At 40.8% G+C, this 26,020-nt stretch overlaps 1 protein-coding gene across 4 annotated transcripts in view; it reads left to right on the top strand.

Annotated features, from left to right (window-relative positions):
* ncam1a (neural cell adhesion molecule 1a) overlaps positions 1-26,020 on the top strand; it is a 780,402-nt gene that overhangs the window by 673,538 nt on the left and 80,844 nt on the right. For all 4 annotated transcript variants that reach the window (XM_060936138.1, XM_060936137.1, XM_060936141.1 and 1 more), the window contains 3 exons: positions 2,210-2,306; positions 6,823-6,990; positions 14,861-14,986. In XM_060936138.1, the coding sequence (XP_060792121.1) occupies positions 2,210-2,306; positions 6,823-6,990; positions 14,861-14,986 (391 nt within the window). The remainder of the gene's footprint in view (positions 1-2,209; positions 2,307-6,822; positions 6,991-14,860; positions 14,987-26,020) is intronic.

Here is a 26,020-nt window from a genome sequence, read left to right as displayed (position 1 = left end):
GACATCCCCTTTTCTCTTTACAGCAGTCTGTAAACGTCTGGGGACTGAGGAGACAAGTTGCTCAAGTTTAGGGATAGGAATGTTAACCCATTCTTGTCTAATGTAGGATTCTAGTTGCTCAACTTTCTTAGGTCTTTTTTTGTCGTATCTTCCATTTTATGATGCGCCAAATGTTTTCTATGGGTGAAAGATCTGGACTGCAGGCTGGCCAGTTCAGTACCCGGACCCTTCTTCTACGCAGCCATGATGCTGTAATTGATGCAGTATGTGGTTTGGCATTGTCATGTTGGAAAATGCAAGGTCTTCCTTGAAAGAGACATCATCTGGATGGGAGCATATGTTGCTCTAGAACCTGGATATACCTTTCAGCATTGATGGTGTCTTTCCAGATGTGTAAGCTGCCCATGCCACACGCACTAATGCAACCCCATACCATCAGAGATGCAGGCTTCTGAACTAAGCGCTGATAACAACTTGGGTCGTCCTTCTCCTCTTGAGTCCGAATGACATGGCGTCCCTGATTTCCATAAAGAACTTCAAATTTTGATTTGTCTGACCACAGAACAGTTTTCCACTTTGCCACAGTCCATTTTAAATGAGTCTTGGCCCAGAGAAGACGTCTGCGCTTCTGGATCGTGTTTAGATACGGCTTCTTCTTTGAACTATAGAGTTTTAGCTGGCAACACCGGATAGCACGGTGAATTGTATTCACAGATAATGTTCTCTGGAAATATTCCTGAGCCCATTTTGTGATTTCCAATACAGAAGCATGCCTGTATGTGATGCAGTGCCGTCTAAGGGTCCGAAGATCATAGGCACCCAGTATGGTTTTCCTGCCTTGACCCTTACGCACAGAGATTCTTCCAGATTCTCTGAATCTTTTGATGATATTATGCACTGTAGATGATGATATGTTCAAACTCTTTGCAATTTTACACTGTCGAACTCCTTTCTGATATTGCTCCACTATTTGTCGGCGCAGAATTAGGGGGATTGGTGATCCTCTTCCCATCTTTACTTCTGAGAGCCGCTGCCACTCCAAGATGCTCTTTTTATACCCAGTCATGTTAATGACCTATTGCCAATTGACCTAATGAGTTGCAATTTGGTCCTCCAGCTGTTCCTTTTTTGTACCTTTAACTTTTCCAGCCTCTTATTGCCCCTGTCCCAACTTTTTTGAGATGTGTTGCTGTCATGAAATTTCAAATGAGCCAATATTTGGCATGAAATTTCAAAATGTCTCACTTTCGACATTTGATATGTTGTCTATGTTCTATTGTGAATACAATATCAGTTTTTGAGATTTTGTAAATTATTGCATTCCGTTTTTATTTACAATTTGTACTTTGTCCCAACTTTTTTGGAATCGGGGTTGTACATTTGCCTTCAGTTCTCCTTTAAAGAGAGCTGGACGATGCAGTTGTCAAAACATTTGAGTCTAAGAGCTCATGAAGTTGGATTTTAATGACCTGTTATTTTTTTTTTTTAATATATATTTTTTTAAGTGTAGCGCACTCGATCAACTTAATGACACTGCGGAGTCATATATTTAATTTTCTTTCTACAACAGCACGATTTTCTCATTATTTTGTTTTCCCTCATAGGCAACCTATTACATTGATTACAATAATTAAATTGTTTTCTCAATAATGTCTGCATAAACAGCATTGTCGATTGGCTTGGAAGCAACACAAAAAGTGAATAAATAAACAGATAAACAAATACTACATGAATTCATGAACTAATAAAACAAAATGTAATTTTATTTTATTATTTTTTTAAATGCCAGTCATCATGTCCCTTCTGGGGGGAAAAAAACAACAACTGATGATGATGCGGTAGGTAAAGAGGAGAAGAAGAGAGAAAATGTGTGCAGACTGTTGTCGAGTTTTCAGGCCATTTCATGGAGTGTTCTCTGTGGCAAAGTCCTTGCACTTGTGACACAGTTTCCCATGCTGCTGGAGCTAATGGTGCCATCACTATCCTCTGTCTGTCTCTCACACTCTCTCCATCTCTCTCATCTTTTCTCTTGAAGTCGTTCAATAATTATTGAGTAAGATGACTGCCACAAGCAAAGAATAAAGGGCCACTGCAAGTCCCCTGGCCATGAGCTTCCCAGAAGCCATCCACGTGAAAAGCAAACCGTGTGCGTCATGCTAGGTCAGAGCACAGCGGCATGACTCATTCTTTCTCTCTTTCTTGCTTTCAGGTCACCCCTGAATCCCAGAATGACTTTGGGAGCTACAACTGCACAGCCACCAATGTAATCGGCAGCGACTCTAAGGAGATCCTATTAATCCCGGCAGGTCTGTATTTGAAAATAGAACTGAAATATGCATGCATATAAAATAATACTTACTCCAGGGCATTTTAAGGCTGTGCAGAGCGGATGCACAGTTGTGATGAAACTGGCACTGGAATTTAAACATTTCATTAGATGTGTATTCTTACAGTAAGTCGTTTAATGTCATAAAACCACCTCGAAATCCTTCCCACTAATTTCTAAAACTGCAGGCATTCAGAAGGTAATTTACCCTCAACCAGAAATGGTTTAGCTGCAGCAATAGAGGCTGTGCATGTAGCTTTTTAGGTTGAGGCTCTGGAGTAATAAATGCAGCGGGACATAATTTCCAGGCTGAACAGCAGACAGTCAGAGATGCCGCAAGCTCAGATATTTTTGACGCTCTGTAAAGTGGGTCAGCCGTGAACCGGCGTGGGTGGCTTTGAGATATTTATTTAGACTCTGGGCGATGGACAGTGCAGACATGCCTCCCTTCCTCATCTTCCTCCATGCGTCAACAATTCCCTATTTGCCCAATCATCATCTAAAGTTGAAAAGCCAGACTTTTATTATTTCTCTGATGTGCTCCTTTGTGAAAGCTTTTATTTGAGGAAATAAATGTTTTCACATGGTAAACATCCTGTCCAGTGAGTCAGCAGTTTACTCTTCCTTTTACGGTTTATTTAATTTTTTACATCGCTGTTTCAAATTGGTTCGACAAAAAGTGGGAACTCACACACCATGCAGATTCTGAATTTTCAAAGTTGTGCATCCTTAATGTATTTTTAATGCATCACGGAAAAAAGGAGTAAGAGGTTAGCAACATGACGTTTTCGGTCACAGGCCATCCTCAGGGCAAGCAGACAAATATTAAAATACGCCCATATATCGTGACAACCCATTCAAACGACGACCTCTAAAACCACAGTCACTGAATCAGAATTGATACACCAGAGTACAAAGAGCACGTAGAAAATTATAAATATAATATGAGCAGGCGGCACGGTGGTGTAGTGGTTAGCGCTGTCACCTCACAGCAAGAAGGTCCGGGTTCGAGCCCTGTGGCCGGCGAGGGCCTTTCTGTGCGGAGTTTGCATGTTCTCCCCGTGTCCGCGTGGGTTTCCTCCGGGTGCTCCGGTTTCCCCCACAGTCCAAAGACATGCAGGTTAGGTTAACTGGTGACTCTAAATTGGCCGTAGGTGTGAATGTGAGTGTGAATGGTTGTCTGTGTCTATGTGTCAGCCCTGTGATGACCTGGCGACTTGTCCAGGGTGTACCCCGCCTTTCGCCCGTAGTCAGCTGGGATAGGCTCCAGCTTGCCTGCGACCCTGTAGAACAGGATAAAGCGGCTAGAGATAATGAGAAGAGATGAGATAATATGAGCAATTGCGCGCTCTGATTGGCTACTCTACTATTAGGCTATCAGCTCATATACCATGAGTAGAGAAAAACAAAATGGTGGAGCGTGTTCCTGAACCAACTGAGGATGAAATAAAAACTCTACTCTAAAACAACCCCCCCCAAATTATCAAGTATTTAAAAGATACAGAAATAGCTAAAAGAATATCGTTTTTTCTTTCCCCAATATATCCTGTTCCACACTCCAGCCCAGTCAGTGGCAGTAATGCACCTTTAAATTGGTTTGCCAACCACCAAAAAACCCTGAAGAAGAAGAACGCACCAAAAAATACAAAAAAGCAACAAAATATGGAATAAAAAATTTGATGGTAAGAACGTATCTTTTCAAGAATTATTATCGCATTTTTCACAAATTGCTCCTGTCATTTCGAATAAAAATAATCTGTTTCTCAAAATCCAGTTAATGTGGATATAATAAAACAGTTATTCCACTCAATCTCATCGTACGTGACTTACAACCAACTCGGTGCTACGCTGCTCATCAGCCATCAGCTCATGTATGACTTGATTTCGTGGAATAACTGTTAAATTTACAAGCACAAAATTCAAACACAAAGAAATAGAATTTGTATAAATCTATACACAAAAAGATATTTAACAGTTATTCCATGAAATCGAGTCGTACATGAGCTGATAGCTGACGAGGCACGTAGTGCCAAGTTGGCTATAAGCCATATACGATGTGATTGAGTGGAATAACTGTTTTATTCTATCCACATTCACTGGATTTTGAGAAACAGAGCGTTTTTATTTGTATTTTTTGCAACTTCAATAAATCAAAACTTTGCACAAAACATCCGACAAAATCATTTCCACTTAGAATGTAAACAAATCAGCGAAATGACAGTAGCAATTTGTGAAAAATGTTATAATGATAATTATTGAAAAAAAAGATTCATTTTTACCACAAAATACTTTCATTCCATATTTTCTTGCTTTTTTGTAGTTTTTGGGGTTTTGTTTTCGAGTAGTTTTTATTTTGTCCTTGGTTGGTTCAACAACACGCTCTGCCATTTTGTTTTCCTCTTCTCATGGTATATAAGCTGATAGCCTAGTAGTAGAGTAGCCAATCAGAGCGCAATTGCTCATATCCAGTGAATGTGGATGGAATAAATAGAGGATATTACATAGTGGTGCGAAGATATGAAATTTATCTACGAGTGGTGAATGTATGTATCACGAGTAAGAGAAGTGAATGAATGGTACATTTTTTTAACATGAAAAGATAAACTTCATATCTTCGCACCACAGTGTAATTTTCTTGATATTATATGGACACATCCACACACAAAAAAAAAACAACCACAAGTTAATCAAAAGAATTTTAATTTTGAACCGGTTCACCATTTTGACAATGTGCGTCTTGTCCGTCGGAAAACACTGGGAGTGACGTCATCAGAGTGAAATCTCGGGAAATATGTCGCTCAGATCCACGATGTATTTCGTATGAAAAATGTGAGTTTTTCAACACAAGAAAATAAACTTCATATCGTCAAGCCAATGTGTGATTTTTCTTTTTATTACATAGACACATTCACAAACAAAGTACCCAAATTTACCAAAACAATTCATCGATTTCCTCTACAACAATGCTAATTTTCACTAGCAGTCTTGTTTCTTTATGCTAGCACGAAGCTCAACATAGTTGACCTTTCAACTTTCTGTAAACGTCTTGTAATTCCTGAATAAATGCAAACAAACTGCCTCATAGTGAAGTCATTATATTACCATACAGTGTTTAATGCTGAAACCTTCTTCACTTTTAGCTTTTTTTTTTTTTTTAAGAAAATTCAAGATGGTGATATTTTTCCATATGTGCTAGCAGACTAAGGTAACTACCGTAGCTCTCCTGTTGTGGTGAGGGGAAAATACTATTAAGAATGTGCATAATATCACCGTTCCACTCTCCAAAAGAGAAGCTCAGAAACTATAGTTTTGGTCAAAATTGACCGATGATTGCAAATCAGTGTTGTAGTCGAGTCACTAAACTTTGAGCCCAAGTCCAATCTTGAGTCCCTAGTGTTCAAGTCCAAGTCATTAAAAAAAATTTCGAGTCGAGTCCACTATTGATCCAAGTCGAGTCCAACACTCCAACCGCACCATTTGACGGTGGCTGTTTTAGCGCCATTAACATTAGTTTGTTCCTGAACATGATGTATGAACAGGTGAATGTGCTTCTCTTTGTCAGGGAGTGCGAAGTATTCTGTCAGAGATGGTTGAGAGACAGATGTAAGTGCAGAAGGTGTGTTTATTAATCCAAGTGAAGGCAGGTAAACAATCCAGAATGGCAAGCAAAATCGTAAAACGGTGAAACAGGCAATAGGTCGAGCGAGGCACAAACAGGCTATCGTAGACTCGTCAGAATCAAAGACGAGAAACAGGAAAACAGGGATCAGGAAACCAAACAAGGAAATAAGGCTCAGTAATGTGTCAGCAACACAACTCAATACTTCGCAAAGTAAGTGCGTTTTCACAGTTTTTAAATAATCCTGTGCAGGTGCAAGTCATTTACGGCGTGCGTGAGAGTCCGCTTGGCACGCGCACTGTCTGGAGCGCGCCTGAGAGTCTATCTGATGCACATGCCAAAGCGCGCAGGTGTGACACTCTTGCACGAAATTAGTACAAAAATTAATGTTGATATAAATATTTTATGCCAAATTATTATGGCATATTACAAAAAAAATCCTAGTCCTTGTCTCCAATTTATGAGTCCAAATGCAGTTAATGCACAAGTCCGAGTCATCAGTGCTAAGTCCAAGTCGAGTCACGAGTCGTTAAAATTAGGGCACGAATCAGACTCAAGTACTACAAGCCTGTTGCGAATAAACTTTTGGAGAAGCAACCAGGTTCAAATTATTCTGTTTTTGAGAAAATAAAATGTAAAAATCACACATTTGGCAAAACCGTGTAGCCATTTTCCTCAATACTAACAGCAGGCTGGCTTTACAGCAGGTTGCCTTTGTATGGCAGAAATGTACTAATGCAAAAAAAATAATATGTACTGCGTAGCAGTGTACTGTACCAGTTACAGCACCTAGTCGAAGCAAAAAAAAAAGAAGAAAAATAGATTAGCTTTCCAGCCATTAAAATCGCTGAATGTAATGTATGTATTTGTTGTGTAGAGGTGCCATCTGCGCCGGTTATCGATCGTGTTGAGCCGTACCCCAGCACAGCCATGGTGGAGTTCGATGAACCTGATTCAGATGGAGGAGTACCTGTTCTCAAGTACAAGGCTACATGGAGGACCAAGGGTCAAGACTGGGTTAGCAAAGTGTACAATGTGGAAGAGGGTAAGTCTCTCCATACACTGTTCTCCACACTAAAAAATCTGCAATGACAAAAGGAGTAATTATTATATATCCTTTTCTCAAAGCACTGTAGAATTTTCATTTCTGATTGGTCGGAAAGATTTAATGAATTGTACCAAGAATGCTCTGCAAAAACAATTTTTAAAAAAAAATCATCGATTTGGTGACGTTTTCTCCAAGGAGATTTATGGACGGAGTTTCCAGTGTCAATACTTCGTAACAGTCAAAGGTCAAGTTTTCCAACATGGGAAGGTCTTCAGATCAGACGGCATAGTGGTTTTATGGTTTCTCAAAATGACTGATGTTTTGGTCTTTTTAATAAAAAAAAAAAAAAAAACGGTTAAGGTTAGAAATTTGCTTATTTCTTCACAAAGTGCAATTGCTCCTATAAAGTAGCATGTTTTTTGAAAAATGTGTACATTTCTATGCTCTATATGACAATTGAAGTGGCTTTGCAGCATTACAGCAACTGTGTCTATGTGAGCAGTTATTTTTTCATTAGCATGCTCAAATGTTTGCAGTCCCGCTGACATGCTTGAGTTAATTTATTCGATTGTGCCTCATTAACGTGTCTGAAGACAAAACAGTCAAAACATGTTTACTTTGTTATGTCCTTCTTCAGGCAAAAAAAAAAACAAATCAAACTCTCATGTAGTTTGCTTTGAGGAGTCAAGTCAAGAGTTAAGGAATCGGGGAACAGGAATGCTGACCTTTCATTCAACTAGCAAATGACATAAGAAGATATGAAGGTGTTTGAGATACATAAGCAACTGTGGCTATTGTCATTTGAAAATGGAAGAAGACAAACACAAAGACGGAACCAAAGAGGAAAAGAAAAATAGTGTCCGATGACTTTCAGAGATATCTCATCTCATCTCATTATCTCTAGCCGCTTTATCCTGTTCTACAGGGTCGCAGGCAAGCTGGAGCCTATCCCAGCTGACTACGGGCGAAAGACGGGGTACACCCTGGACAAGTCGGCAGGTCATCACAGGGCTGACACATAGACACAGACAACCATTCACACTCACATTCACACCTACGGTCAATTTAGAGTCACCAGTTAACCTAACCTGCATGTCTTTGGACTGTGGGGGAAACCGGAGCACCCGGAGGAAACCCACGCGGACACGGGGAGAACATGCAAACTCCGCACAGAAAGGCCCTCGCCGGCTACGGGGCTCGAACCCGGACCTTCTTGCTGTGAGGCGACAGCGCTAACCACTACACCACCGTGCCACTTTCAGAGATATTACAGGGAATAATAGAGAGAATTCTCCAGAGGGAAGTCTACTGTGCAGTGTATGGCACGTTTAGAATTGCAATTTAGATTTTTAGAAATATGAATATCTTAACATGCACGTTCCTGAGCGTTTTTGCTACTATTTTGTGATAATGAAGGAACATCTGTAAAACCTAACAACAATAAATGTGAAGGTATGCAATCTTTTGTACAGTCAAAGCAAACAATAGAGGATTTATTTCATTGTCTGTGGTGCAACCTACTGTACCAGAGCCAAAAGACTGAAGTGTGTTTAATGCACAATATAACACACCAAGAAGCAGCGGCGAACCGTTACTATTAGAGCTGGGATTAAAACTCAGCCAAAATTTAGCCCGACACCAAAAAAGCAGCAGAGCAAAGGATTTTGCAAGGGATTAGCAGCAGGTTGCCAGGTCTCTCCATTGTATGTAGTTGTCGATGTTGATTTTAAAAGTAACTATGTAAATTATATCGTGAAATTAATACTTAAGTCTTAATAAAGCCAACATAAAGCTCTCTAGGTAGTTACAATAGGAAAATGGCTCCTGAGTGGCACATCTCATCTCATTCTCATCTCATTATCTCTAGCCGCTTTATCCTGTTCTACAGGGTCGCAGGCAAGCTGGAGCCTATCCCAGCTGACTACGGGCGAAAGGCGGGGTACACCCTGGACAAGTCGCCAGGTCATCACAGGGCTGACACATAGACAACCATTCACACTCACATTCACACCTACGGTCAATTTAGAGTCACCAGTTAACCTAACCTGCATGTCTTTGGACTGTGGGGGAAACCGGAGCACCCGGAGGAAACCCATGCGGACACAGGGAGAACATGCAAACTCCACACAGAAAGGCCCTCGCCGGCCACAGGGCTCGAACCCGGACCTTCTTGCTGTGAGGCGACAGCGCTAACCACTACACCACCGTGCCGCCCTGAGTGGCACATCACATATTCAAATCCTCATGATGCTACAGGCATCCATGACGGAGAGCCAAAAGAGAATATTAGCCATTCTGTCTGGATAGAAGGGATGGGATGGTATACTCTCTCTCTCTCTCGCCTGTCAATCACAGCAACACTAGCCAATCATGGGCATCTGCGACTTCATGTATGCAGAAGAGAGTAGACAGCGTTTTCTTCCAGTATGTGCAGCAGAGTGACATGATGCAGTCAGCTGGTTTCACATGTCTTCATGCTGCCAGATGATATGAGTGAGCTGACTAGGAATTGACAGGTAACCAAATTGGTGAGAAAAATAAGGGAAGTTAAAAAAAATCGGAAAGAAAGGATAACACTTTAAAACAAATGTGTTAATATAAACCTGTGATTTGCCTTGCAGCTGGAGCTTTTGTCAGAACCACTGATGATTTGAGTATTCAGCAGCACTGTGATATAAATACATTTGTATGACTGTTAAATGACAGAAGGGATTGTCTCATATTGTCACACCAAGGCTTGCTAGTTAGCGCATTATCTAATTATGCAGGGAACAAACTGCACCTCTTTAATGTATAGAATTGAGAAGCAGCAGCGCTCTGTACACAGTGCTGGTCTGACAGGAGTTAACCTAAACACTTCTAAAAAACCACCAAATGACCTCTGGTGGAAGAAAGTGAAAAATAATCATCCTAATGACTCAGTGTCACCATGACCTCCCACGAACACTGCACTCAGCCCTTCCCACAACCTTTGCCAGGCGGAATTGTGCAAACCAGATCTTTTCTTTTCACTGGCAGAAAACCGTTGGCTGTTTCACAGGAGCCGTCTGTGGCAGGCATGAAGTATAATCTCAAATCTCCTAAAAATAGTGCACAATAGTGGGTACGGCATAGGCTTTGGATGAATACTAAGTAAGCAAGCTCTTGTCAGAGGCGGAAATGTGGTCTGTTTGTTTGAAGCCGCCCAGTGTCTGTCTCAAGGGAGAATATGTCAGCTCACTCTTTGCTGACAGCCTACTCAGTCAGGCCGTCCTCCATGGGACATTCATGAGAACAAGCCTGAGACGTGCAAACAAACACATTTGTGTGGAGGGAAAAAAATACGTACATTTGGGGATAAGGGCACTAGAGCTACCCCTGGAGTATAGCTCTCTCCATAGTATCTCTCTCAAACCTTTCTTTCCAAATGAAATCTCAAGAAGCAGAGTGTATCCAAGTCCCTTTAGAAATACAATAATGCACTGCATTTGGTTAGTGCCCAGTGTACCTGAGGGAATATGTGTTTTTTTTTCTCTCTCTCTCTCTTTCTCTGGCCACTACTAGCCAGTCAATGCAAGCCTGAGGGAAGCAACTTGTTATAATTAGTCAAGTGTGGTAACCAATGAAAATACAGGATACCATACACCTTCTGTTCAATAAACAGAGCAAGTCTGATCCAGCACTGTTATTTGAACTAGCAAGCTGCTGCAACATATTATTGTGACTTAAAAAGAAATCTGAATCTTTTGGAGGTTCTCCTATCACAGTCAATTAAATCAAGACAGGATTTGGGGAATTTACTGGCAAAGATTTTAGGTTTATAACGAATTTATTGCCAAGAAAGCAAATAAGATTTTTTTTTTTGTCAACAGTAACAAGGCAAAAGAAATTAGTACCATGACTCAACAAAAATAATAATTCATCTCATCATCTGTAGCCGCTTTATCCTGTTCTACAGGGTCGCAGGCAAGCTGGAGCCCATCCCAGCTGACTACGGGGTACACCCTGGACAAGTCGCCAGGTCATCACAGGGCTGACACATAGACACAGACAACCATTCACACTCACATTCACACCTACGGTCAATTTAGAGTCGCAGTTAACCTAACCTGTATGTCTTTGGGGGAAACCAGAGCACCCGGAGGAAACCCACGCGGATACGGGGAGAACATGCAAACTCCGCACAGAAAGGCCCTCGCTGGCCACAGGGCTCGAACCCGGGCCTTCTTGCTGTGAGGCGACAGCACTACCCACTACACCACCGTGCCGCCCAAAGATAATAATTGTATTGGGAATTTTATCTGATCATCAAAGAAAATGTGACAACGTGAAAATATAATGGGCTTCCTATTTGGGTAAAGTTGTGTTTGAGTGGGTTTGCATGTCAGATTGAGGGAAAAATTCCAGACACAGTATATGTTATAGTATATGGCGAATGTGAAACAGATGGCGAATGCCATTCGCTGAAGAGCTTGTTTTAGGTGATCGTGACTGCGCAACGGCCACGCGCACACACTTGGCCAGCAACGTTTCCACTGCGGCTCAGAGGATTGAGACATGCAGTTTCGGCGAGGCTGGTTGCGTCAGGCTGCCGGGTTCTTGATCCATCAAGGCCCGCCTTTGTCGCACCTGCCTGCTGGGCACTGCCCTCCTCCACCGGAGACAAGCGTTCTGCTTGGTCTGCCATTGGGGTCTTGCTGTTGGATGCCTTTAGTCTGGAACCTCATCCTCGACTCTTACCACCTTGGGTGACCCTACCAGGAGTTTGAAACTCCCGACGGCATCACTCTCGTAATCATTGGAACACTCACCACAGCAAGGCGCATCCACCAGAAGGGATATGTTATATACAGTGATGTTATATTAGTAGCTTTTGAATGACGCCAGCTCCACCCTGTGCAATTTATGTTACCCAAGAAAATGGTAGCTGAACCCGGGCACTTTAGCCAACTTTGGAGCTCTGATTCTGGTTCAAATGATGCTTCAGGTCCTGCTCCGTACTGTAGCTTATTATGTTACAATCAATCATTTTCCCCGAGTCAGAGACTTTGTTTATTCATTCAAATTTTTAGGCGAATTTATACATTTATTTGCTTATTTTTAAGATATAGTGAACCTCTGTTTCTAGCAATTTTTTTTTTATTTATACAGACAAAAAAGCACATTGTTTTGCATTATTTAATTAAAACTGAGTCTTTTCATTCATAATACTTCTTTATTCAAGTCTGTTCAAAAGATTCTGAGAAGCAAACTGAATTGTGAAGCCAGTTCCATGAATCAAATCAAATTATGACTGGAGTGTATTATTAAACCCCTATAGTTCACACAAATATGCTCGAAGCCTTAATCCCTGTTTGAGTTCCTTTCCTCAAAATACCCACTGCAAAATATTCCTGGCACCACCACTGGGCGCTCTTACTTCTGACACTCAGTCTCTGGGAAGTTTGATGGTGTGTGAAAGAATGCTTTGAGCAGAAACTATGCCTTGATGCTAAATTCTTCACAACATCAGCAGTACATTAACTTCCCATCTCTATTCTATGCTTTGTACAACTGAGAAAGTACAAATCTGTCTGGTATGGAACAGCACGATGATTCAGATCTAGTGCGTTTCTCATGAGGAATTTAAGCTTTATATGCATGTTTAAATCCAGATTAGAATGTGCTGAACTTCCTGAACGATGCCTATTCAGTTACTATATACTGTGTGTGTATATATGGGATAGGCTCCAGCTTGCCTGCGACCCTGTAGAGCAGGATAAGTGGCTACAGATGATGGATGGATGGATACACACACATACACACATAGTGCCAGTCAAAAGTTTGGACACACTGTCTAATTCAATGGTCTACATTGTAGAACAATACTGAAGACATCAAAACTATGAAATAATGTCTCATTTCATCTCATTATCTCTAGCCGCTTTATCCTTCTACAGGGTCGCAGGCAAGCTGGAGCCTATCCCAGCTGACTACGGGCGAAAGGCGGGGTACACCGTGGACAAGTCACCAGGTCATCACAGGGCTGACACATAGACACAGACAACCATTCACACTCACATTCACACCTACGGTCAATTTAGAGTCACCAGTTAACCTAACCTGCATGTCTTTGGACTGTGGGGGAAACCGGAGCACCCGGAGGAAACCCACACGGGGAGAACATGCAAACTCCACACAGAAAGGCCCTCGCCGGCCACGGGGCTCGAACCCGGACCTTCTTGCTGTGAGGCGACAGCGCTAACCACTACACCACCCCGCCGCCCATGAAATAATGTTTGAAACATATATGGAATTAGAAGAAGCCTTTATTTGGTTACATGTACACTCAAGCACAGTGAAATTCCTCCTCTGCATTTAACCCATCTGAAGCAGTGAACACATGCACTCACACACAAGTGAGTAAGGAGCACACACACATAGCCAGAGCAGTTGGGGCTTCAGCCATGACACAGAGGGAGGGGAAATAAATAAATGACCAAGTATAATATTTTTGTCACGTTTGTTTAACTGGGTTCTCTTTATCTACTTTTAGGACTTATGTGAAAATCTGATGTTTTAGGTCATATTTATGCAGAAATATAGAAAATTCTAAAGGGTTCACAAACTTTCAAGCAAAGGTCAAGAGTTTCAGGGAATTTTCACGTCAACCATCAGAACAGGGGAAAAGTGTGATCTCGATGGCATTGACTATTACATGGTTGTTGGTGCCAAACAGGCTAAATTAAGTATTTCAGAAACTGCTGAGGCGGCATGGTGGTGTAGTGGTTAGCGCTGTCGCCTCACAGCAAGAAGGTCCGGGTTCGAGCCCCGTGGCCGGCGAGGGCCTTTCTGTGCGGAGTTTGCGTGTTGTTCGCGTGGGTTTCCTCTGGGTGCTCCGGTTTCCCCCACAGTCCAAAGACATGCAGGTTAGGTTAACTGGTGACTCTAAATTGACCGTAGGTGTGAATGGTTGTCTGTGTGTCAGCCCTGTGATGACCTGGTGACTTGTCCAGGGTTTACCCCACCTTTCGCCCATAGTCAGCTGGGATAGGCTCCAGCTTGCCTGCGACCCTGTAGAAGGATAAAGCGGCTAGAGATAATGAGATGAGATGAGAAACTGCTGATTTTCTGGAATTTTCACACACAACAGTCTTTCGAGTTTAAACAGAATTTTGGGTTTAAAAAAACAAAAAACCAAAACCTCCTGGCAATGGCAGTTCTGTGGATGGGAACAGCTTGTCAATCAGAGGGGTCAGAGGAGAATGGCCAGACTGGGTTGAGCTGACAGGAAGGAGATCGTAACTCAGTTAAATACTCTTTACAACTGGGGTGAGCAGGAAAGCATCTCAGAATGCACAACATACCACACCTTGAGGTGGATGGGGTAAAACAGCAGAAGACCTCGCTGGTTTCCACTCCTGTCAGCCAAGAGCAAGAATCTGAGCCTCCGGTGGGCATGGGTTCACCGACACTGGATCATTGAAGATTAGGGGAAAAAACAGGCTTTTTTGTTTTTTATTTTATTTTTTTTACCTTAGACGCCTATTTTAGGCCTCATGCATTTGAGTGTGAATAGGAACAAAGCAGATTTCAAAGCTTTTTTTTCCCTTCTTCTTCAAATTCAATTTCTTTATCGAGAAATCTGGAATTTTAGCTTCAGAGACCGAAGACGTGCAGCAGGTTCTCCTTTGAAAACTCTGTGTGTGTGTACCTAAGAGAAGTTGTTTTAAATGAAAAATTGACTCTCGGTTTTACTGTTTGACTGTTTATTGCTCAGTGTAGTAATTTTTGATGCTTGAAATGTTGTAGCTCATTATTTCATTATTTTTTAAGCCTTGAGAGAATCATTTTATGCTAATTACGCTGTGGTGTAAGCCTGTTTATCAGAAATCCTGTTATTTCTCAGGCCTCAGCACCATCACCATTGTTGGACTCAGGCCAGAGACTGAATATGAGGTTATGATGTCAGCCATCAATGGCAAGGGTGAAGGAGAAAACTGTCCTCCAGAGATTTTTAAAACACTGCCTGTCAGTAAGTACCACTCTGTTTCTCTCTATCCCACATAACTGTGGTGCTCATATTCCCTCACCGACCCTTAGTCTAGCAACTAGGCCACGCCATAATCAGGATCTTCCACCTAGCAAATGTGCTGCCAGTTATTGTGTGTGTGTGAGAGTCTGTGTGAGAGAGCGTGAAAGAAAGTGTGAGCCAGAGAGTGCTGGGAGTTTCTAATGTCTGATTCCAGCTCAGCTAGTGCTCCCTGCAGTCTGACTATCCAGCGCCCCCCAATCCCCTCACACCCTCCAGTTCCTACCAGTGCCAAAAGGCTGACATGTGCATCCATTCTGAGTGTTGTCTGAGTTGTTGTACTCAAGCCCTGCTTCATATGGAGATTTAGATTACAAAATTCTTCTTGGATCTGTTTATCTCGGTGGATAAAGAATGACTGAAAACTTTAGATTCACTTGTGGAAGAGTGGATGGGTTAGAGCAATGACATTACTTCTTCAGGCTTTCCCAATTATATTACCAGTTTCGGAACGTAAAAGCTTGAATACTAAGCTTCGTTGGTACTTTGCTGTTTTATATCAACAGAAAACAGTTTAGTTTGTACATTTTGTATCGATAAAATACTGTATGTTTTAAATATAACCTTAAATTGTATAAATCCGAAAATCTACCAGTGATTTGTACATGTAAAACATCTTGATTTACTAACATCGTGCACAGAGGATTGTGTCTGTCAAATGAATGATTTGGGGTATACAGTATATACAAGACAGTGTGAATGCATTCACCATATGGCCAAATGCATATCAATTTATCCTCCACGGTGTGGACATCAAGATCATGCTTTACTATCTTCAAATGATCAGAATGTTTTTGAAAATCATCATTTAATATTATTAACCTAATATCACTTATTATTCTATCCACACTCACTGGATATGAGCAATCGCACGCTCTGATTGCCTACTTTATGACTAGGATATCAGCTCATATACCGTGAGTCGAGAAAAACAAAATGGTGGCGCGTGGCGCTGAACTAACCGAGGACAAAATAAAAACTCTACTCGAAAACAAAACCCCAAAAATACAAAAAAAAAAAAGCAACAAAATATGGGACAAAAGTATTTGATGTGAAGAACATATCTTTTTTTTTTTCAAGAATTATTATTATTGCATTTTTCATAAATTGTTCCTGTCATTTTGCCGGCTTGTTTACATTCTAAGCGGAAATTATTTTGTCGGACGTTTTGTATGAAGTTTTTATTTATCGTATTTGAAAAAAAAAAAAATACTCTGTTTCTCAAAATCCAGTGAATGTGGATAGAATAAAACCGTTATTCCATTCAATCTCATCGTACATGGATTATAGCCTCGTCGGCTATAGCGCATATTCGACTCAATTTCGCAGAATAACTCTTAAATATAACATGATTAATAATACTTGATTTACAACCCCAATTCCAAAAAAGTTGGGATGTTTTTTTTAAATGTAAATAAAAACAGAATGTGTTAATTTGCAAATCTTGGAAACCTTATATTTCCTTGAAAACAGTACAAACTGTGTCCCGACTTTTTTTGAAACGTTGCTGGCACTAAATTCAAAATGAGCCTGTATTTTTCAAAAAACAATTAAAGTTCTCAGTTTCAGCATTTGATATGTTGTCTTTGTGTTATTTTCAATGAAATGCAGGGTTTCCATGATTTACAAATCATTTGCATTCTGTTTTTATTCACGTTGTACACAGCGCTCTGACTTTTTTTTTTGGCACTGGGGTTATATATTAGATGTTTCTATGATTCTGTTAGATTAATATTAAATATTCATGACTTGTTCAAAATGTTAGATCCTGTGTTAGTTATAAACAAAATATACACTCTTATTTGAATCCGTATTATATTTTGTACCTTTTTTTTTTTAATAATGAACACCTCACAGCCTTTATTCGATATTATACTGGCCATACAGTTATTCCTATGTGGCAAGTTTCAGTTTACCCATGGAGGAGTCTCTTTGAGAACTGGATTCGAATAGCTCACAAAATCCTAATTTTTCTGAATGGAGTTGCCTTTTCCTGCACTCTCAATGTGTAGAAACCTAGATGATCCAAAATTATCTGACATTTAAACTTATGAACGGAACGCATGTATATTTATTCTCAAGAGTCAATAAAATCTAATATATAATATGAGCAAATTAGATCATTTGAGCTAAGGTCATAGATATCACTGTCGGTTATATTTAATTCACAGAGGACGCTCAAAATAGAAACCAAATACTCTGTACAAGTGGTATAAATGCAGTATACAGTATATGCCAGATGGGTGACAAAGGAAAAACCGGTGGCCCTGTTATATTGCGTCAAAGGAAATGTCATTGCAAATCAGTACGAAGTTCCTATCCTGATGGGAGTGGTCTGTTCCAGGATGACTCCACCCCAATCAACAAAGCATGGGGTTCACTGAAAGGTTTTATGAAAGGTATTATGGTTTCATCCTTGTAATTTTGAGGATGAAAATTATGTTAAATGTGTGGTCTGGCCTTCACACTTCACATCTAATTGAACACAGATTTTGGAGTGATGATACATGAGGGAATATCTTTCTTTTAGAAGAATGGTGTTCATATCTCCAGTACGGTTTTGGAGACTTGTAGAATCAGTACCAAAGCAAGTTGAAGCTGTTTTAATGGCTCATTCAGCCCAACGCCTTTCGAATACACTTTGTTTTTTCCCCTTTTATTTGTCATCCATGAATGGATATGTAAATTAAAAGATAAAAGTACTAAATGTAGATGGCACAATAAATGGTTAGGTTGGTGAAAGCAACGAGTTTCCAGTTGTGTTTTGAATCAAATCAAAAGGTTGTTACATGATTAAATCTTTTATGCTTATTTATGCACTGGTAAACTAACAACATTCATTTTGAAAATTGATGCTATGGCACCGTTTTTAGCTGAATTGGCCAGGATTGTGACAGAACAGACGTCAAATTAGAACTCGAAATAAAATAAAATGGACTTTCTCCACTGTAATTTTTTTAAAGGAGCACTTTCCATGCATTGTAAACGTGTTTTAATCTTTTAATTTTTTTTCCCCAACCCGCTGGATAATTACTGAATGGAATAACAGGCGTCTTTTTGCTCAGCCTGCTTAGAAGCAGATTAGAAAAATAAGTGAATGTGGGAAAAGTGACGATAGCGAAGCAACGACTCTTTGATAATTCGGTTTCCTTCCAAACTAGTAGGGATTAAGCGACTTTATAAAAATGCACATAATTACTGCTCTCTCTGCAGTCTTTTATTAAAAGAATTTCTCCACTGATACAATTCAGTTGATTCATCTCTGAAGTGCTGTGTAATGAAATCACCAAAGAAAAGAGTTCACGCAGCAATATTTCTTGGCTGTTTTGCTTCCTGAAGATCCTCAAACTCAAGAGAAAGAGCAGGGAAGATCTGTACTTTTCATTTTTTAGACATGCAAGTGAATGATTACTACAGAGCAGTAGTTTGTTATTATGGTTAGCCCAGCCATTAGTCATAGGCAGGATGGCAGTAAGACCAATCTGCTTGGTATATCACGCTTCCATCTGTGCTTGGCCACCCTTTGCTTCTATAGCAACCTCCATTCACTCCCATTTTCCTGCTCTCATTTTTTCTCTCTGATTAATCAGGTCGTTCTTCTGTGCCATTTTGGGTTCCTTTAGGACCTTGAGTAGTTCTGATAAGTTTTGCTGAATTAACCCTAAAGGGGCCAGTTGGATTCACCTTTCTTTTCTACCATCTTGTCCATTTCTGTTCTCACGTGTTCTCTCTTTCTGTTTTTTTGCATTTCTCGTCATGTTTCCCATCTTGTTTTTGTTCCACCGGACAACTCAGCCTATGCTTTCACAAGTAAGTGCTTTATTTCTCTCTAGCTCTGACTCTCTTATCTCAGTTTGTTTCCTTTTCTACCAGTTACTCCAAGCATGTCTTTCATATCCACCTGGAAGCTATTAGCCAAAGGTAGTGAAGCCTAAATGAGAAATTCAAATGAGGACTTAAAGTATTCCCTGCTTCATGTGGACTCGTACACCTCTCTGAAATTGGATTTGAAATATTCTGTTTTCTCACTGAATTAAGTGCCTGTTTGCTCGTTTCCTTGAAGTAAGGCGTTAAGTAGAATGTTTGCATTAAAGACCTCAAGAGAGCTCATGCCATATCTCTTTCTTTCTCACATACTCTTACAGATGGGCTCCCATTTTATTACTTGAATATGGACAAAGGTTTGTTGTTGGGATTGTTTTGCAGATTTTTAGGAACTGAAAATATGACTATTGCTACACTTTAGCTGTCCCTGCTCCAGTGGTCACCAGCCCTGTTCCTTCATAAACCAGGCCTTGAGTCAATCAGTACATTCAGAAGATGATTAGATTAGGGTACAAGTTGTACCCATTAAAGTGGATTTCCAGGAGGATTGGTGACCACCAGTGCATAATTTCCTTCCTCCATCATGTACTTCTGCAGCTTGCAGCATAGTAGATGTTTAGTCATGGCTATTTCTCGTACTAATCATACAGTGATTTAAGGCATAGGTCACTGGAACACATTAAAAATGTTTGATTCAAAGTGATGAGTACAAGTATTTGGGTTGTATTGAAAGAAAACATTTGGTGTGACTATGTTTAGATCCCATTTGTCAGTGATCTGGTTCAGTTTGCTTGAGGACACGTCCTCATAGTCATTATGCTATAAGAGAAAAGAAGCAGACAGGCATAGAAAAGCCCATATCCCATAATGTGATCATGTTTATTGGAGATGGATGACATTGTCTGCTCTTGTTGTTGAGATAGACTCCATAGATGTGTGAGGTGATTGGCGACATAATGATCCAAATGCTGCGAACATCCACTCAACATTCATCAGCTCACAGATGACAGAATTGGAACAGTTCAGTGCCTCAGACAGTCGTCACATTACTACTAAACAGCCCTGCTGACAGTCTGGAGTGTATTTACCTGCCAGTCCCTGGCCACAGGAACAGAACCAATATGAATATAAAGTCGAAGACTTGCTGAACTTTTTGCACATTATTGAACATAGTGAGTGAGGTACTGGAGAAGGCATTATGTGCACACACCTGAGAATAAAACCTAAGTTCTTTGACCTGAAACTCATTTTAAGTGTTTTGTTTTTCTTTTGGAAGTCTTGTAAGTTGAAAGAAAAGGAAACCGAGAGAAGATGCATCCATATTCTCGTTGCCTTACCAGCCCAGAATGTTATGTGACATTTAGCCCACGATGGCCTCTTCAATATCGCAACGCGCTCTACAACTTTCCACACAGTGGAGAAATCTTCATTTTGACATTTGTTGAGAGGTAAAGGAGCTCTGACAGGTACTCATCAGAGCTTCAGCACTCGAGGCATTCCCACGATGACTGAAATCCACAGAGGAGGAAGATGGTGGAAGTGTGAACAGATGCTCAGAGAATGTCATGTTCGGTAGTACTCGGGAGACTGGCTTGGCTGATAAAGCCGCCTCTGGCCACCACCTCAATGCCAGTGAAAGTCATAATAGAGAGGCATGTAAACAATCCTTAACAGAAAATGCTGCAGGGGCCTGGCCATTGTCCATGACACTTCACAGCCAGTGACAGGGTTGGTTTGTTAGAAGATGCACAGCATGGAGGTAGTTGAAAGCTGACTGTCTAGCTGACTGATCCAGGTTTGTTGCAGCAGAGACAGAACAATGATTGGTGAGCATCACACAGAGCTCTGGCAGCTGCACCCACCTTGCCTTTGGAGCCCAGCCCACAAAACCCAATTCGGGAACCAAAGAAATGTTGCCCATTGCCAGAGCTTCTTCTCCTTCCTTATTCCACTTCCTTACAGAGGAGACAACAGACATCTTTAACGAAGTCTTCTTTGAGACAGGTGTGTTAAAGGAGAACTGAAGTCATTTTAAAACTTGCTTTATTTCTTAATTAACATGTTATTCAATTAAGTTTTCCATTTTAGTAACCTCATATCGTGACTCGTATTGGCAACTAACTTCAATTAAATATTCTACTTATCGGCCTATTCGGTTTTTAGCCATGTTGAATTTAGTTCGTTTGGTCCACGGCAGGTGTTGCTTAGCCGCGCGATCTTCACGAGACTTGTGCGAGACTTCGAAACGTGGAGTGTCAGCCAGGTGTCGGTGCCACCATTTTGAAAACTGTTTTCCAAACGAAATATTGCACAAAAACGAGTTTAAATGATGATTACTGCCTACTTTTTTCAAACTTTCCTGATTGCTTTCAAAACAAACAAAGCTTCCGGCTTGATTACATCAGCATTCGAAAGAGGGCGCGCGCATCTTTTGACAACGTTGGCAGATGTCGGTCAATTTTGCTACGTTCACACTGCAGGCTGAAGTGACTCAAATCCGATCTTTTCGCCCATATGTGACCTGTATCCGATCTTTTATTGACAATATGAACGACACATATATTACCATTCGGTTTATTGAGGTGCACGGCAGTGTATACATAGTTGCAACAACTCACATAAAACAAAGACTGATATTCGGTTGGTTGAGCTGCGCAGACTGCACAGGTTGCGAGCTCGAGCTTGGTTGCTATGGTTACTAACAACAAGTTTGACAGGCATATCGGGGTTGGGGTTGGTTTGCTGGCAGCTTTGTCCCCCCCAGTTTTTTGTCCCCCCCAGTTCAAAAAACATATCTGCGCCCCTGCGCATGACATCAATGCGAGGGACGCTTCGGGCTGTGAAGGTTCTGAATCTTCTCAATGGAAGGACGCAGAGGTTAGGGAGCTGATTTCCATTTGGGGGGATGCAGCTATTCAAGCTAGATTGGATGGGTCATACCGCAACCGGGCGGTTTTACTTCCGTAAACACTGGCCATGCTCACTGCGTGTGACGTCGTCGTATCCTGCAATGCGCATGCGGAACACTTTTAGGTCGCTTTTCGTTCATACTGAGGATCACATACAAGTCGCATATATTTGTTAATGTGAACGACCTCACAAAAAAATCGGATTTCACAAAAAAATCGGAATTGAGCATTAAGCCTTGCAGTGTGAACGTAGCGTTTGATTTCCACTGTATGTTTTACTTCCGTCCTATGATGTCTCACATAGGTCTCAACGAATCTCGTTTACGGCCATTGCTTTGACATATGGACTGATATATTACAGAGCATATTTCAAACACTCATAACAGTGACAAAATAGCTATCAGAAATGCATTACTATATTTAATAAAATGAGAAATAGAATTTTGATCATAAAAAATTTGCCTTCAGTTCCCCTTTAAAGGATGTTAAAAATTTAGTGGGTATTGAGATGGGTTACTTGTTGTAGCTGTACAAACGCTGGAGGATGCACTAATCTGAACAGATACAAATATTATTCATTTGGCTGACATGTAAGTTCCAAAACAACTTACAAGTTTGGCAGGATACATTTGAACAGTTGGGGGTTAAGCGTCCTGCTCAAGGACCCAACAGTCACAACTTGGTGCTGTGAATTCTCATACTGGGAGGAATTAAACGCATGTTCCCAAGGCTACCAGACTACAAGGACATTTCTCAGGCCATGGCAGAGCAAAGATACAGTTGGTCCTGACTCACATAAGAAGCTACAGACCACAATTATCACACGGGAATCAGTGTCTTAAGCTGAGCTTATTTTGGTAAAGAATGATGCTGACTTCAGCATCCGATATGGATCAGGTCCTATGTATATGTGAACAGATGGGACAAAACAATCAGACTGTGTCCAAAATATTGGAAGTGTGCATGAAGGCCCACAATGTAAATGCAGCCTAGAAAATGTGTCTGGATGGCAGCAGCCAACACCAAGCATGAAAACCTACCTATAAGCCCAAGTGAGTGAGAGGCCCAGTTTCAAAGTAGAGAAAACTATATCAAGGATGACAGCTTTAACAGCTCATCTGGAGACCTCGTTCTCTACTCATGTTAATCCTGTGAGGCGTGAAACAGTGGAAGTGGATGGATTTGTGTCCGCTCTTACTGCTGTATCTTGACGACATTTACAAGTTGAGCAGGGTGTAATATGAGTGCAACAGTCCATAGTGCAGAGACTGTTCGGTCCCAGAGAGTCATCAGCTCAAACACTTCAGAGCTTTACCCCTGCACAGACCAGTCCATCTCCAACCCGCTTGCTGTATGCCAATCTATCTCAATACACCATCAAACTGAGTCTTAGGTGGGGTTTACATTAGACCGTATCAGCGGATCATCAGATTAACGTTTTTAAAACGATTAGTGTGCACACAGCAACGCCAATACACGATTCGCGTGCACACAGCAACGCCAATACACGGATACGCTCGGCTCCGCAGGCATCCTGCGCTCCAAATCACTCCGCCCTGAACAGCGAGCGCCCTCTGGAGGGTGCGCACTCCGGCCCTGCACAGCTCACAGAGCGCGCGAGTATAGCGCACGAGCAGTGATTTGGGACTGAGCCGCTGTGTGTGTGATCTCGGTGCATGTCGGGCATGCGCGTCACTTACCACTTGCAAGTGGAAGGATGTCAAGCCTAAAGACAATCATAACTACACAATGGGCAGTATTTGCATCAGTATTTGCAGTATTTTCATACTTTTATACTCTTTAATGAAAGGTGATACAAGGCGGAAGTCCGCGCCGTTTTTCAGCAGTCGCATCACATGACCAACGCCAGCGAATCAGGAAGGTGGATGTCACAGTGACGTTGTCCAATGACGACGCCAGCTAGAGCTCAGCACAGCGTAGCCGCGTATCCGCGTATTCTCAATGTTTACACAGCACCGGACCAGACACAATTTGGATTGAATACGTGGACCCTGGCGGATTCCCGTTTCCCGGCGTTTCCAGGCGTTTTAATGTAAACGGACAGTGCATCCGCGAAGAAAACGAGACAGATACGGTCTAATGTAAACTTGGCCTTAAAACCTTCAGTACAAATGATGATGGACAGGAAATGATAGCCGTCAGAAGTCAACACGACCAACATGACACCTTGTGTCATTCTTTTCAGACTACTCTGTGCAATTGAATTCAGAGATGATAATCTTCTGCTGTTATGCAATTATCTCCTTTTCATGAGTGAACTTTAAAGCCATGGGAACAGGAGGCAAGACAATCCTATACCCTGGCAGAGTGTCCTTACCATAAGTGCATTAATTTCAATGTCTCTTGATGGACTATTCAACTACCTTTCCATTCTATTTGATACAAAACACTTCTAATTTGATAATAAGTGATAGTCCATAGAGGCAATTATTTTTACCTGTTATTATTCAGAGTATGCTAAAGCTTCCTTCATGCAAGCCCATTGACAGACATAACGTTTTAGGGAAACAAGGTTCTGTCTAGCACTCTCAAGCTAGCTAGGATCTTTAACTCTCCAACAAACCTCGAGGAACCCCAAGTGTCGGACCAAGTTTTTCAAATTTAATACACTGAAAACTGATGTTCTTAGTTGAGTTACAGTATATAAAGCGGTCATATGCAGCCTGGGAAAAAAATCGCTTTTGCTGAATTCTTGAAAATGGCAACAAAAAAAAAAAAAAATTTGAAAAATCGGGTTTTGATCCAAAATCCTTTGACTAGGAGTGTTTCTGCCAAAAATACAGTTTGACATAATATCTTTCACAAAACGTAAATATATTTTACCAAAATTACTTACAGTAGAAAAGTTTTTATTTTGGCTCATTTCTAACCTTGTCTTAGGTTTCTGCATGCAAGGATCGTGTTAAAAGGAAATGCAGTCAGTGTGGCTAAATATGTCTAAAACCTTGTTAGCTACCCTTATCAAAAAGAAGTATACTTTAAGTTCATTTAATTAAGTATACTTAAGTAAAGTATATTTCCTTAAGTATACTTTTGTGTACCAAGTATGCTGATATCAATGTGCTTACAGTATACTTGTAAGTAAACTAATCTTATACTTCTTGGGACTAAATCGGCCCACTGTTAGTTTATAAAAAGTGTACTTTAAGTCTAAAAGAAGTAAACTCTGAGTATACAACTAGTATTTTTTTTTATTTTGTACTGCAAGTATACCACAAGTAAACTTGTATACTAATAGTTTACTCGTTCTATACTTGTCCACTCTTTAGTTTACAAAAACATACTTCATAGTATACTGGAAGTATGAGTTTATTTGTTTTATACTTCTAGTCCAATTTTTTAGTTTACTAAAGTATACTTTGTAGTATGCTGGAAATATACTATTGGTTTACACATTACACACTTCTAGTCCACTTTTTAGTTTATAAAAGTATACTTTAATAGCATAATGGAAATATACTATTAGTTACTGGTTATATACATCTACTGTAGTCCACGTTTTAGTTTTGAAGTATACTGCAATTACCCTTCTAGATATACTATTAGTTTTCTAGCCCTAACCCTTACCTCATGCACACTACCAGTAGACAACTTAAATGTTTTGTACCTGAAGGTACAATGAAGTTATAAAGGTAAGAATTCACAAAATAACAACAGATACTCAGGATTAAGAACATATTCATTTTCTTTAAAAATCAAAATTTAAAGCAACATTGTATTAAATGCCAAAGTATAAAAACACGGCAATGACCACTGAAATTGACATCCAAGCTCTAAAGAAAAAGAAATAAATAAAAAAATGTATTATCCCACTCAGGAGAAAAAAAAAAAAACTTATATGGAGCCACAGACATACCTAAGAGTCAACAACGCTGTCCAACCCAGCAAAGAGCAGTGACAGAAAGCATGCTGCCATATATCACAATGAAGCCAATGTGTGTGAAAAAGAAGTATTTTATAGGCTATGATCAAAAGGATAAGCACAACTACAGGGCAAGTACACTTAAACATCTCATCTCATTATCTGTAGCCGCTTTATCCTGTTCTACGGGGTCGCAGGCAAGCTGGAGCCTATCCCAGCTGACTACGGGCGAAAGGCGGGGTACACCCTGAACCAGTCGCCAGGTCATCACAGGACTGACACATAGGCCCTGTCCACATGGCAACGGATTCAGGTGAATCTGATAAAATTGTTTATCGTTTCGGCCTGGCGTCCACAAGG

The sequence above is a fragment of the Neoarius graeffei genome, chromosome 12, assembly GCF_027579695.1.
Source record: "Neoarius graeffei isolate fNeoGra1 chromosome 12, fNeoGra1.pri, whole genome shotgun sequence".
Lineage (NCBI taxonomy): Eukaryota > Metazoa > Chordata > Actinopteri > Siluriformes > Ariidae > Neoarius > Neoarius graeffei.
Note: the sequence above shows the minus strand (reverse complement) of the source record. Positions and strands in the feature narration are given on the sequence as shown.